This window comes from Lampetra fluviatilis, chromosome 42 (assembly GCF_964198595.1).
Source record: "Lampetra fluviatilis chromosome 42, kcLamFluv1.1, whole genome shotgun sequence".
NCBI lineage: Eukaryota > Metazoa > Chordata > Hyperoartia > Petromyzontiformes > Petromyzontidae > Lampetra > Lampetra fluviatilis.
The window spans coordinates 320,473-336,092 of NC_136316.1; the positions used below are offsets into that span (position 1 = coordinate 320,473).

The 15,620-nt window shown below is 41.6% G+C and overlaps 1 protein-coding gene across 7 annotated transcripts in view; it reads right to left on the bottom strand.

The window, feature by feature from the left end:
• LOC144946760 (protein MTSS 2-like) overlaps nt 1–15,620 on the bottom strand; it is a 77,743-nt gene that overhangs the window by 32,846 nt on the left and 29,277 nt on the right. For 5 of the 7 annotated variants that reach the window (XM_078875919.1, XM_078875917.1, XM_078875918.1 and 2 more), the window contains exons 5-6: nt 14,704–14,795; nt 11,962–12,045 (exon numbers count right to left, since the gene is read on the bottom strand). In XM_078875919.1, the coding sequence (XP_078732045.1) occupies nt 11,962–12,045; nt 14,704–14,795 (176 nt within the window). The remainder of the gene's footprint in view (nt 1–11,961; nt 12,046–14,703; nt 14,796–15,620) is intronic. The other 2 variants (XM_078875920.1, XM_078875915.1) reach the window with 1 other exon arrangement.

Here is a 15,620-nt window from a genome sequence, read left to right on the forward strand (position 1 = left end):
CAATTATGTCTGTCACTTCTCCTTTGTGGATTGTATGCTTCCTTTGCCTTCTCTTCTGTACTGTTACAAGTTGTCTTCAGCATGTCATCTCTTTTCTAGTCCCAGTTGATGTTTTTGTAACAATTCATACATCTTCTGCTTTTGTTGTTTTGTAGTTCTGCTCCACATGGGCGTTCCCCTATGTCTTCAAGTGATCGTGAGTTCACATTTGCCCTCACTGCTTTGTGCGGACAAGATATTGTTTAACTATACGACTGCCATGTGGTACCATGGAAGAGCGCTTGATTTTCACTCGTCAAAGTCAAGAATTCCAATACTATTGGTCTGCTAGATCAATCATCCTTATAAGACAGAGCTCGTCCCATGAAGAGAAAACCCCACAACAGGAATGTAAAATATCTGCCACTAGCTCAAGACCTCCAATGCAGATGAATACAAACACAGCTAATTTAAGGATGGTACTTCAGTTTTCAAACTGACAATTGTAGAGGAGGTGATGGTGCAGCCCAGTGTGAGATTTTACCTCAGCAGCTGGATCTATAACCCTGCCCTGTACTCATTTTCTGTTTCACTTTTTTTACTTGGAGTGCTCCTCGTCACGATCAGCAGACATTCCCTGTCGCAGAAACAAGATGTAGTATTTTGTGGACTCTTCCTTCCTGGCTGGAAGTTCAAAAACATGATAATAACCTAACAGATGGCAGAATTATTTGACAACATCCCCACGGTGATAATGAGTGGAGGATGCAGTGAGGGGTGGGGGAAGACGGGCGTCCACAGAGACTGCGCTCCCGCTCACATACGCACGCCCTTCTCGGGGGGACGGGCGCCAATTCATTCATCCAGCACTGCTCACCGGGGAATATGAGCAAACGCAGGCCTGGGGCCAAGGGGGACTGCATGCATCATGTAGAGCCCACTCAACCTCCTGAACCCGTGAATTATGCAGCTCCTGCTGGCAACAGCTGCTACCTCTTTTCTGCCGTTATTTCTGAAAACCACTGCTGCGATTTCGAGTGTTTGGGTGACGGCGTTTCAAGAACAAGTGCAATAACAAAAATTATTCTCTTTAGGAATTGTCTGGGCAGGGTGGGTGTTTCAACACCATCAGATAAAACCGCCCCTCTTCTTATAAAGCAGGGGTCGGCAACCAAAATAACAAGAAGAGCCATTTCTTTCCAATTCGGTACAAAATTCAGTATTTCAAGAGCCGCAATGCATCTATGTACATACGTACATATCGTCAAGAAGCAGCCCGTAAAGAGCCGCATGCGGCTCCGGAGCCGTAGGTTGCCGACCCCTGTTATAAAGCCACCGTAAACAATTTTCCAAATACCATCGGTGGACACCTGAATAGTCTACGGGCGAGGCTGCCGGAGCAGAGTTCACTCAAGATGTGACGTCACAAGGGGGGCAGTGCTCTAGGTGTGTGGGTTTTAGCCTCATTATTTGATGGCAAAAGTTCACTGGACAGGGTTAGAGGTCGTCAAGCCTGGTGACAGCTGAAGAACCGATAGTGAAATAAATAACTTTCCCATTGTTGGCGATTGCACAGCTCTGCTGCAACCACAATGACTTCTGTTCTTCTTAATATTATTATGGTGATGTCTTCTGGCACTTTGGCCCACAGGGGGGGCTTGTGGCAGCTCAACATAAATGTATTTATCCCTGCCAAGTGATGTTAATGACATCACTGCATCGACTGAGATCCATGTTCCTGTACGTCATCACTCCACAGCAGCATATCTATGATAATGCTGCGATACTGCAGCAATGACACTGATAAACATTACTGTGAAAATAAGCACGTTTTAGTGTTCAGATTGTTGAATTGTGTCTCAGAGCATCTGCTTTGGAGTGGTTTAAACAACCAACAAACTAAGATACAAAGGCATTCCTCCGAAAAGCAGTGAAGATCTCCACATCTCGTGATGAGGATCGTGAACCTCGACCTTAACGTTCCTTTGCAGAGGCCTGTCTGCATTTGTGTTTCCACATGCAGCAGTTGCTTTGTGCAAAAAAATACATGCAGTGTGTGTGAATACTAAATGTGAATGCTGAAACTGGTGTGCAAAAGTAGAAGAGATACAGTTTAACACCGAGTCTTTCGTGACAAATAACATCCATAAAACAGGTTGTTTTTTTGGGTTAGATCGCGTATTATGGATAGATACACACATACTTACTTTATTGCGCATTTAACACAACAATAAACCTCTAGGGATTCATCTTAAACAGAATGTTTATAACACAGCACACCAGTGCATACACAAAACACATGTAAACCGACAATCATCTACCAACTCAATTAGGTATGGCCTTTAGCAAGGGTCCCTGTATCAACATGAGATACAATTTAAGAAAGATATTGATTAATTTCAGATTTTAATTATTTTTTCGAACATTAATTAGTTGAGATTATTGACTGAAATTAAATAATGAATCATGGTCAAATTAACATTTCATAACGTTGGATGTAAAGACAATCCAGCAAAATGTTGGTATATTTCTGCATGTGTTTGCAAATGCTTCATTTAGAAGTTACATATTTTTAAATGCAACATCACTTTTTTTATCACAATGACATGACACAAGAAGGCGTGATGGTTCGAAAGTAGAAATGCATTACGCCCACATTAAAACAGAAACAATTAAAAAAAACCTTTCAAACAACAAGCACCAAGCACGCAGCTTCATGGGATCGCACATCCACGACGCATCAGCAACTGTGACACCGAGAGCACCGTGGAGGCGGCGGACACGGTGATGAGTGAGAGATGAGCGGGTTCCACTGGCTCAATGCGTGGCATGCAGTGTTGTGAGCTCACGACACTGGGGTAGGCGCCAGCAAGGGGGTACACAGGGGAGGGGGCACGTGCCATGATGAGCAATGGAGTCGGTGAATTGGCGTGACACAGTAATTGGACTTACCCTGAGCGTCTACTTGGACGCAGATTAAAGGAAAGAGCAGAATACAGAAGAGAGCTAAAAAAAATGCACACTGCTTTCAAACAGGGTTCAATCGATGGCGGACTTAACCTCCTGCAGTAGTTGGAGTGATAGCGAGGGAATACACAGTCTCGTCTTGTTAGTGGCATGCCGCTGATATTTCTGAATACAGCAGCAATGTTTAATACAAAACGTTTTTTGTTCATCTTGCAAAGACTACTCTGGGAATAAGGCTGTTAGTGTTTTGTCACCACACGTGGCCATGTACGTGTGCACCCGTCCACGTTTTAATCCAACTGTGGCACCACAATTACCATGTGTGTTCACGTGTACACACACACACAATTGCGAAAAATAGATATCATAAATAGTCTTCTTCATATGGCAGGAGGTAAAAACAAGTTTTGAAACGTGTTAAAGTTTAATGCTAATTTTTTTCTCAACCAATCCAAGAAGGCTGCAGTGAACCCCACGCTGGCTGGATGTCGCAGTTAGCCCAACTAGGTGGGTTAAACAATGAATGAATTCAGCACTGCCTGCGATACTCTCGTTAGAGCATTCGTTGAAGTAGTCCCTGCCCCGAACACATGTTTTCGCTCCCTTAACAGCTCCGTGTTATTGATGGGGTGAGAATTAAAAACTTGTTTTTATTTCCCTCACGAACTACTGTGTAGCATTTTCTAACATTAGTGTTGTTGTTTTTCTTGCTACGTTTTGTGGGGGTTTTAAAATCTATTTTCCCCCACTGTCTTCAGCCTTGTTTTAATTTTCCTCCCTGTGTTTATGAAGGCCGGGCGGTGCACGAGGGGGTGGTATCGCTAATACTCTACCTGGCTGCCCTTGGTCTCACTAGTGCTGTTTATACACCGCATCACGTACCCATTTAAGGCTGAATGAACCTAGGGAAGGGCCCAGGACCGATTCAGATATTTGGCATTGATGCTGGTCGAAGTGGGAATTGAACTCGGCTCACCAGGTTCATAGTGCAATGCGCTAACCACTACACACACAAGGGTACAGTCCTGCACACCCACGCCTGTATATTTATATACTTAAACACACCGTTGCACAACGTGAAGACAAGGATAACGAAGGAGGACAGCAGAACACACTTTGATCTGCTTCCTAAGCAAAGCATTAAGTGGCCCTGACCAGTCACAGTTTCTTAATTCATCAGACCCCAACTCTTGAGCACAGTGGCTGTTGCCTGGCGACGTGATGTCATGCAGCACGTGCCAATAAAGCAGGCACCCCCTGAGCGCACTAACAGGAACAGCCAGCTGGCGCGGCAAGGCCTTTGTCTGAGGACTTTCTGTATCCAACAGCTACGGACGCCACAAACCCACTGCACTTTGACCTCCTGAAAAGAGACTCGCGATTTCCATTAAAGCACCCACTGGCAATTACTGCGACTGCTGGTGGTGCTAAGCGCTTTATTTGATAAGAATAAGAAATAATAATGTATGCATGGAACTTACGTTTTGGGTAAAGGGCCATTGCTAGAATTCACAGTCAATGTGAAAAATATCAATGTCTTAAATACGTGTTATTTAATAATGCAGTGTTTGACCACAGTTTATAAGATAAAGGAAGCTCAGGATTCATGCTGTAAATAAATGTGAAGTTACATATGTCATTTGGATAAGTAATATTTTACAAAAGAATGAATAGATTCATATGTAGTGCTAAAAGGGAAAAGTACTGTGTTTATGGGAAGAGTTTTGTGAAAGTTCTTCTTTTAAAAAGGATACCTATCCGATTTACAGGCACCCTCTGTTGACTTTTTAGGCCATTTGCAGAAAGGGCATTAAAGAAGACAAAAGTAAACTCTGCCGTACAATGGCCAACGACTAGTGCTGCAATAAACAAGTTTATTGAGATTACAAAAAGAATGGAGAATAATGAGCTGCTGTAACCCCCACTGATCTTATCAGCCGAGTTATGAAATGTACCTATTATGTTTAAAGCGCTCAAGGTTGGGTAGTAGTGAGCACAAAATTTAGCGACCGAGCTGATCGCAGCTGTGCTCACTGTGCTCACTGTGATGAAAGATTGTGAAGCGGGAGGAGAGATGAACAGAGTGCGATTGCTGGTGTCATCAGGAGCAATGCGCCGATTATGTCCCAATTCAAAACACTGTCACTGCTCGCTTAGGCCTGCATACAATTCCGCAGGGTTTATATTTGTGCACATTTATTGTGAAATAAGTGTGGGGTTCAAGGGATTATTAAACAAACACTCACTGGAGGGAGAAACACAACTCCATACCTGGGACGGGAAAGTGGATGTAATGGCATATCAAGGATTAATTAAACTGGGGTGGGTGGGGGCACTAATGGGGATGCTAAGCTGATTGTCGGAGGCACCTGAGGGGGCATTCAAGGGCTCTTCAACAGAAAAGCAGAGCGCGTACTGCAATTCCTCATGAGAGAGTGAGGGTATACCTATAGATGGACACAGGGATTTATTCGTGTTATGCACCCAGAGCTAATTAAACAAGAGAGGGGCACAACAGCAGTCAAGCAGCTCCTAGGGGTAGGTGTGATGGCACCAATAACAATGCTCGAGATTGCTTAAGAAGGGGCAGGCGAGGGGTGACCCGTCACTGGGGGGAGAGCTGGCAAGGGAGTATAAGGTGCGGGCATGCACTGCAAACCGTGCGTGTACACATCTAGCGGGCGTCATAGGGATCACTGCGTGAAAGATTAAGTTTTATATGCACCAGCATACTGCAGTGGCTCACATGTACACTTTGTTATCAGTGGCTTTATATGCCGTAACATACTGCAGTACAGTACCTTCTACGTTGGCATCACTGTAGGCAATACGGATTGTTCGTCATCAAGTCAGGTGACCATTTTTATTTTAAATTCGTTCCACGTATTTGTGCTGTATAAGAAGATTTGCTCGAAAGAATTGTATAAAGGCCATACATAAGGAGCATGCTCAATGTAATCTCTAATGGTAAAAGGATGACACCAGCACACAAGGGCGTGCTTTGTATATTATGTCAAAAGGGTGCATGTCGGTTTTCAGTAGGTTAGAAAGTCTGCGTTTGGGAGGTGAATAATCAGTGCTCTAGAACAAGAAAATTTGGTTAATAATTACTTTCGTTTAGACTTAATTTCTATCCCATTATAACTCAATGTTACACAAGAAAATGCAAATGAAGCTTGGCCCTCCTGTGCAAATGTGCACAATATAGTTGGCTCGTATCAAGACAGATGGCATGAGGGTTCCCTCCAAGTGTACAAAAAAAAGTCCTACAACAAATTTAGAAAATAACCTGCTCCTCCTAAAATTGATTAGGAGCACACACAAGTTGTAAACGAGCTGTGTAAACAGAGTTTAGCCGTAGGGCATATCACACGAGGAAGGCGCAGTGCTTTTGCCGAGCACAGGGAAGAGAAGGAGCTTGAAAAAATGCACCTCCTCCCCCACAGGCTCCTAGCACCCCTCCCCCATCCTGCCACATGTGCTCAGACAGATGGGCCCAGAGCTCCCCATTGATCGCACTGCGTTAACGTCACATGGTCGGCACATGCACGCATCCACACACACACAGCCCGGCTGCCGGCCGGCCCCGTAGAATTTGCATCGCCATTATTTGAGCATGGGCCATTTTTTTGACAGCCCATTCAAGCAGCTGCATGTCCGACACTTAGGGGACACGCTTTTGCCAGGTTCGAACAAAGGGCCCGGGGAGCCAAGAGCCCGTTAGCATTACAACGCCTCGCGCACCATTTTGGCTTCGCTGCACAGACAAATACAAGGAGGCAGTGACAGTTACAAGTGGACTTTCTCTCCCCTTTTGATGAAAATGTTTTTTGTATGATATTAAGTATTGCCCTTATCCATGTCCCCTGTTCGATGTTGTAGATGTGTGTGTACCAGCTGGTAAAGTGCATGAACTTGAGGGGTCGAGTGATATATATTTTTTAAAGCCAGAGCAGCGGCAACATTTCTGCAGCTACTGTATCCTGCGCCTGTGGTGTGATTCGCTGGTCAACAGAAAGGCATTTTCCACGAGTTGGCAAATAAGAGCAAAATACATAGAAAACAGCAGTTTGAACATTTCTCCACTAAATATTGGCGGAAACCGCCTGTCTGCCGATATATGAATCAGACCCTCTATCTGTCCGCATAATCAAATTACAGAGTACATTATTTCAGTCCACAAGATATTAGCACACTAATCATCTATGAATATAAAACATTAAGCACACACACTCGACAGCAGGCCAAAAGAAAGCATTAGCGACTTCACAATATAAGCCATTGGCATTACCAACTAACCTAAATCGGTCTGACAAGACACTGCTGACCCAAAATTCAATTAGAATTGGGGTATATTGGAACGACCTTAAAATAATCTGCCTTAATTCTCACTGCCAGAAACAAATTAATAGGAAAAGGTAATAACCAATTTGTAGGGCAAGGAATTCATCTTACAATATTTTCTGTATCCCTTTATAATCCCTTGACTCAACGATCCAGGATTCTTTCCTTGGTTGTGATAAAATATGAGCTTGTTGCTTGCTAACGCACGTTACTGTTAACATGAATCAGCTGAGAAAAATTAACCCCGCAGGCACAACAAATGCCAATGTGCAACGGTAATACTAATAGAGCTTAAATACAAGACATATTTACTTACTAATAACTAGCAAAAATCTGCTTTTTTATTAAATGTTTTCTACAAGTTTAGCTGGGTGTGGTGGTATATGTCTGTAATCCACCAACATTGAGCAGGGCGGAAGATTAACGCAGGGATGGTGCAGGACCACACGCAGCAGGGAAATGAGGGCCTGCATGAGGCAGCAGGTGTTTGACAAGCTATCCTCACGCAGTTGATTTCTCCCACACATTAGTCTCCCTGAAGAACCTCAAAGCAGATACTCCACTCTACTGATTGAAAGATATTGTTTACAAAGCTCGTGTAACTTCATGGCTGTTAAGATGACGAACTTTGATGAATATTAATCGTAGTGATCTTAATATTTATTTCTATTAATGTCCATGTTTCATTGAATGATTGAGATTATGAACGTTATTTTTCCGACTTCTTGAGTGCATTCGTGAGCACTTAAATTGTTGGCCTTTCTGTAGTTTTTCATTTTCTTAATTGTTTGAACTGTGCCAATTCATGTACCCTATAAAAGATCACCATCATATGTATTACCAAAGTTTATAATGCATTGTTATGGTGGATTTTGAATAAATTAAGACAAGAGGTCTGCCTTACCACGTAAAACGAAGTCACATTTCAGTCGCCACCCTATGGGCCTTATGGACATAATCTATACTCAAAGTCAAAGCAGGTGCACAGTTGCCAGCTCAAACCAAATATTATGCTGGGAAATATTTATCCAGTATCCATTAGCAGAGGAACCAAAATGTTATTGATTTTTACATGCTAAAACAAATCCACGTGTGTTTATTTATTATAGTTATGGTAATTACATACTTTTCTCAACCTGCAAGTAATCATGGTTACTCAAGACAATTAACCCTTTCTTTTTCCAGACACTGGCTGTAATGTCAGCTGCACATGCCAATGCCATCGGCTCGGCTCCTCCTGTGGCCCTCCCAAGCAGACGGCCCCACACGTGTACAAGCATGAACAGCAGGACCGAGACATCCCTCTGGGTGTTTAACCATTACAACGCATCTTACAGAAAAACAACTGTTTACATGGGATTAATTTGTGCACTGTGGGAGGCTAAAAGGTGCTGTTAACTGCATTTGTGAAGAAGCCTGGGCTTGTAATCTTGCTCAATGGAACCTATGGACCATGAACCCCATTGGTCCCTTAGCATTTATTATTACTTCAGTCACCTCCAGGGTGGTCAGAGCACCTCTTCAAGCAATGTTTAATGACTCCTTTTGTAGCACGTTATAAACATTAAAATGAGCTCTAAAACTCGCAAATCTCATTGACACAACAGAAAAACCTCAACCTTCATCAGTAACATTGCCTTCTAACAGTGCTAGATAAAATAGGGTAACCTTTAAGGCAAAAGTCCTTCTTTGGTTAATAAATAATATGGAAAGTTTGACTGACGAATACTTGCAGATTGCAATTACACATTATGGTGCCTTGAGGAAATAAGACATTTTCATAAAGTTGGCGAATTAACAGTTTTCCTTCATAATTCAAGTGGAGTGCTCTGCTCAGCTTAGCAACCTTCACTTGGTTAAAGTAAATAACATCCAGTTTGAAATCTTATCGGCTCATTTCACAAAAGCCTGTTATGAAACAATGCCTTAGTGTGTCTGGAAGGGCAATGCTGGAGTGTGACGGAAAAATGCTAAAGATTTTAAATTCAAGGTAGGGGTAAACTCAGCCCTTCAATTCTCCAGGGTTTATAAAACCATGTTGTGGGCAGTCAATCAAACAAAATCATAAGTTAATATGGTATTCGTGCCATTCTTATCATGTAAGGCTATCAGGAAAAAAAAGTCTGCAGTAGTTTCTCCCAATTTCAACAATTGTGGGTAATTTTTCTAATTTGGAAAGTTTGGACTATGACACCAGCATAAATGGTCTACTATTTTTTTGTAACAAATAGGCATCTTTAATGTTAGCTGTGAAACATAAGGCACTTCTGTATGCATAATACATCCACACTATCATAAATACACCCGCAGTATTAATCATGGCAGCAATGGGGCTCGAACCATGAATCTCTGCAAACAGGGGTAAATTCCGCCATGTCACTTATGGAGATGATGTCGCCAACTTTGGGAATGTGGAATTTATATCAATGGCTCAGAGCTGCCATCAGAGATAATTGCTCCCCCATTGCTCATTTGAGGGGAAACGTTGTGTGAATGTGTAAACGTAGCTGACACGTGCCACCTGAATTTCACACTTCTCGCACCACGCCCTGGGCACTCCTACCTCTCACTTCTCCCCGTTTCACAACTTCCTGGCTCGATGTGACCACATAAAATCAAAACTAATTAATTATCAGAGCCCCCCCCTAATTATATCCACACTGTAGCATATTTGGCAATTTCAGGGCAAGGAATGCTTTTTATGACACTTTATAACTGTGGCTCAGGACATTTTATTTTAGGAGTACAGATGCTTTAAGCTTTCGAAGAGGAGCCCAATAAACCTGTACTCCTACGAAATAGTCTTTTGCAGATCGTGTACCTGCAACGCCAAACCGGTTATTTCACAAAACGGCAGTGTCTGCTGTCAATGCCAATGTTATAACAACACAGGTGCCGGTCGTTTGGCTGAGCAGAAGAAAACGCCAGTGATAATTGCAAGGAGGTGCTTTACAGGAGCCTGGGTATAGGAGGGGTTAATGTTCTGTGTAGTTATTCTCCCTTTGGTCTTTGAAAAGTTTTCCTACACAACAGGACAGTCATAAATTAAGAGTCAACATTGTACAACGTGTATACATTTGTGTCTTGTAGTGGCGTTACAATCAATTGCTGTTATTTATTGGCTGTGGCAAATTCCATATTTATTTGCAGGGCTAATATTTGTGGCCATTTTATCTCATCCACCTCCTCCTTCCAGTGTCACACAGCTTGTTTCTATTACTTGAAAGGCATCTCATCTCCTTCCGACTGAAGTCACGCACCCATATGTTGTTTTCAAGCAACAGTCGTGGCTTAAATAAGTAAACCAGCGAAATGCAACTTAAAAATCCAGTGCCGCCCATGTACCATACACGTTTAAAAAGTAGCAAACTGTGCTCAGTGTACAGTTACTCTGATTTCAACCTCACATTTGTCCCTGCATGTCCTTTTTTTGGAAGGATGACACCACAAATCTTTTAAGACAGATTGATGAGTGAATTTTGACTGTAAACTCTCTCAAGCCATTCTCTGTAATGTTTAGTAGCGCTGCAATGATGGCAGTAATGATAACAGGAATTCAGTGATAGTGCAGGAAGTTTAAAAATACACTGCATACTCCAGTATTGGAATTAACAAGTTACTGTAGTGGATAATATTTAGATTTTTTAGGTTCATATGCTCCTCATTAACAACTCTTTAAAGTGAATTTCACCCATGATCAATTCACTGAAGCATGAAGGCTTCCCAAAGCTGTTGCCATCCTGCGATGCAACAATCCACCGTTGTCTGCGCACGGGCTGATTTGTCACTACAACTCCTCAGTGGACATCCTCAGGCACATTTTATCCCTTGGTTGTCACTCCATCGTTACGCTTCATTGTCAATGTAACCCTAAAAGTATTACCTTTTTAAAAGTTAGTTCTTTCCTGCTCAAATGTGAACAAATAAGTTATCTCTTGACTTAAAGCTTTCGTGACTGCAGGAATTCACATTCGTTGGGTCTTTCGGTAAAGTCACGTAGATAGATTGAAAGAAAACAACAAAAAACTACGACGTTTCGATCACAACACAAGCGATCGTCATCAGGAGAAAAGAAAACGATCGCTTGTGTTGTGATCGAAACGTCGTAGTTTTTGGTATTTTCTTTCAACCTATCTATGCGACTTTATCGAAAGACCCAAAGAATATAAATAAGTTATCCTTTTATTCTTAAAGCATTAGCCAGTGATGTAAATAACATGATCAGCACCAGAAGAATGAAGCACTAATTAAACTGCCAACCAGAATATAAACTCGCCACCATTCAATTTGTATGCTATAACCACGGTGCCAAAATGCTGAAATAGGTATCCATGAAGCTATTATAAAACATCATTAAACCATGGCAATTATCATGGCAATACATACTTCGTATTCATTGATGATTTATAGACTAGACAAAACACTGCCCACAGGGAATTGAGAAAACATACAACATACCTGTGATAATAGGGTTGCACAGTGCAAGCTTGTCAGCCTTGCAACAATACACCCTTCTACAGACAATGCCTCGCAGCTCTCCAAAACAAGTCATGCAGAGCACACCTAAACGTGATGTTATCAGGTTTTGTAAAGGTGGGGAGTGCTCCTATGTGTCTAAGCTTTAGAAAGGTTGGTCTGGAGAATGAATAAAGAAAAAAAAACAGGAATTACCATTCTCACCTTTCCTCACTTTCTTTTGCAGCTTAAGAGTGTCTGAAGACTTCTTCTTAATCTCTTGTCGTACGCGCTTGTACTCTGATCAGGGATAAAACGTAAAAGTCAAGGGAGGCACGATTTATTTGTTATCATCAATTAAAAATGTCCAAACTTAATTTAAAGATAGAATAACACATTAATGTTCAATAATGCAAGTGCATTGCAGATAGTTAATGCAAACAACTCATACGGACTTTCTCAAGTTGTTCCGATGGTGAGGCTGTAAATGGACTTTTTTAATGAAGCCGAGTAAGGCGGTGATGCCATGGATGGTTCTGCAGTTGACCCATACACAGTGGACTTGCATTCTCACCCAACCTTGTGGGCTCTGCAGTTTCCAGTCATTCTATGAAGCGATGGTCTATGAAGCGATGGTCTATGAAGCGATGGGCTTTCTCTAAAAATTGTGGGACCACGCAGGCCCAGAAAAAGCTCAAACACAATATGGGTCCAGACTACGTTAAATGGTTGAGTCATGAGCAAGCTCACCGCTGGGACATGTGTATTGTTATCACAACTAAATTGGCCTCTCATATTAACAATGGTTTATAAGCAGATTCAGTCGAGTTCCGAGTTCCGTGTATCCTCTTGGATTACGAGTTGCAAGCTGCTCAGACTATCCCATTTCTAAACAAGCTGGAAAGTAAGCTGAGTAAAGAAACCTCCACATTGTTAAGAAATTTAAATGTGAAAAAACCTTTCCCATATACGAACACTCACTAATCACATTGGTACACAACATAACACACTTGTGGTAGCAAGTTGGGGCATGCCAGCCATTTTATTTAACAAGTGAAACATGTCGAATTGAGCACATTTCTGTATTCGTTAAGTCTCGCTTGCTGAATTGAAAGGCTGGTGTGCCCCAATTTGTTATCACAAGTGTTCACATAAAGTGATATAAGCTTCATATATATAAAAAATCTCTTAAGAAAGTATTTCATTGTCCATCTTCACAAAAACAATAAAGATCTGGTCATTCGTATTTGTAAGCCGAGTGGTAAACTTTATTTCAATTAGTTTATCGTTTTGTGGTTTTCGTGCATATGTGAAATGCTATTGAAAGCATTGATGTACACATAAGACATATTTCTGGGCTCCCTTAAAAAATTCTAAAATAATAACTGAATGATTCCTATAATAATGTTCTGCATATATAATGGCAATGACTGTGGTTGGGCCTGAAAGAGCTCATTCTCCATGCACCCCTTGAGCACACAGCAATCACGCAATTAAGGAATTAAATGAGCACACTGCACGCTCACGTGCCACATCAAAGCTAAAGCCCAAATAAAATACTGAAAGCGCTGCACCAAGATGAGATTTGATTCCCTGTGGCACTGGGCTGCGAAATATGTGAGCTGCCAATGCAGAGGACGTCAGTAAATCTCCAGCTCTTGGGGATGGGCAGGACCATTCCACAGATCAGTGGAAAGACGTTAACTCCTTCGTCTAGTATGCAGGAGGTTGTGGGTTCGATCCCGATCCTGACACCAATATATTTGGAGATGTTCTTCCCATTGTTGCGTGGATTTTTCTGCGGGCCCTCTGGTTTGTATTTCCACATTGAGAAACATGCGTTTAGAGTATTTGGCTGCTATACATTTCCACGTGATAAGCCACTTTGTAGAGCTATAAATTGTGGCCAGGTGGCTTCGTAAAAATAGCTATATAGCTCAGTGGGCCTTACCTGGTAAAATAAAAAATATTATTTGGTTCTTTCGGTAAAGTCACGTAGATAGAAAATAATACAAAATAAAGTGAATAAAAATAATAAAATTTAAATAATAAAAACACTGATGTAGACTGTAGCCTGGTTATTAATCGTAGTGAGTGTACTGGCAGTCTATAATGTAGACTGTAGCCTGGTTCTTAAGCTGGTGAGCGTATTGGCAGTCTATGATGTAGACTTATTCTGGTTCTTTCAGTAATAAAAATACAATTTCTAATAAAAATGAAAACAAAAACCACATGTTTTTTTTTACGGGAATTTACCGAAAGAACCAAAGAATAAGAATTCCTGCAGTCACGAAAGTTTTAAGTAAAAAAATTAAAATAGTTTAGTTTATAGTTTTTACAACCACATGCTCTCCTCTCTGAACAACGCGTCGCACAAGGACACCGATTATAACGCAGCTGCATTCATGAATGGAGGCCGTGACCACTTCCAGCTACCATCTGGGACCCCCCCTCTGACAACCACGCCCAGTGGCAGCACCATCAAATAAAGTCCACTGGCCTACGAGAGCGTATGTTGAACCATCGGATGAAGAGTAGAAGTAAAAGCACCTGTGTTATTTCTACCGAGTCGGCCAGTGCGTGTTGACGCAAGGCAAAGTTATCTGGAAAATATTTTCACAAAATGAAAAATCTGTCACTTTAATATATGCCGGGCAAGTATCAACCGATTTGGAGGTGGGCTTGGTGTGAAACACCCACCTGCAGAGCTATTAGATGGCTAGTATATGACAGTGCATAAAATATGTGGTTGACCTATTTCTACAAATTGAGCGTCACCCATAACACCGAGTTGTTGTTTTTTTGTCTGGTGTCTTCCAAAACTCGAAAAGGGATTCGATCAACCACCAAAGCCTGACCCTGTAGCACTCGGTTGAGACTTTAAAGGACTCTTACCAGAACAACAAAATAGGCATATAATTCATAAGCAAACGGTGTCAACGAGAGGAGGGTATTCACCTTTGGCATGGTCCTTATCCAGCTGGTTAGCACTCCTCTTCCAATCCTCAATTTTGTCTTGTAGCGGAGAGACCAGACTTTCCATTAGGGCTCTGAAAATGACAGCACAACAATGTCATGGCTTTCTGTGTAGGCAAATGCTCGACAGCAGCAATAGCCACTACCAACCAATATGCAGCAGTTATGTCACCACAGGGCCAAAGCCAGGATAGGTACACTTTGAAGCTACCCATATGTATGTAAAACGTCTTTCGCACAGCACATAGCTAACCATGCTAAATGAAGTTGTGGGTAATAAAGTATTAAAAGCTCACTAGCAGGCCATTATAGGATGAACCCATATGTAAAGGATTTGACAAATAGAATAGTGATACTCTAACACAGTCATCACAAACTCCAAATGCTACTCAGTGTAGTTAAGAGTTAGCCAAGATTTAGCAGTGTTGCTTTCAGCATTATACTTGACAGTACACCAACCAATCCTCTAACACAGTTGGGTGGCCAATTTAGAGTACATCAAACAGGATCAAATCAGTGCTTGTGAAGCACATGTACATATGAAGCACTTGAAACACTCACACCGAATAAACTCGCATGACTGACTACGAGGCATGTGACGATTCACAAATTCAGCTATTTTTTAATTATCTTTATGCTCAAGGTACACGCATTGAAGTGTGTTTAAGAATATTTAAATTATAATCAATCCAAATTGTGTATTAATGTTAAATTACTCTAATGTAACTAAAAGACAGGCATAACAAGAGACTGACATTGCACATCAAAAAAAATATGAGAAAAATAATAGATTAATGAATCAAATATTGACCAAGAATCATGACAATCCATTGAATTAAGCGGGGATGAATCATGATGTGCCTATTAGCTATGAACTCCTTGCCTGCGTCAACAGATAT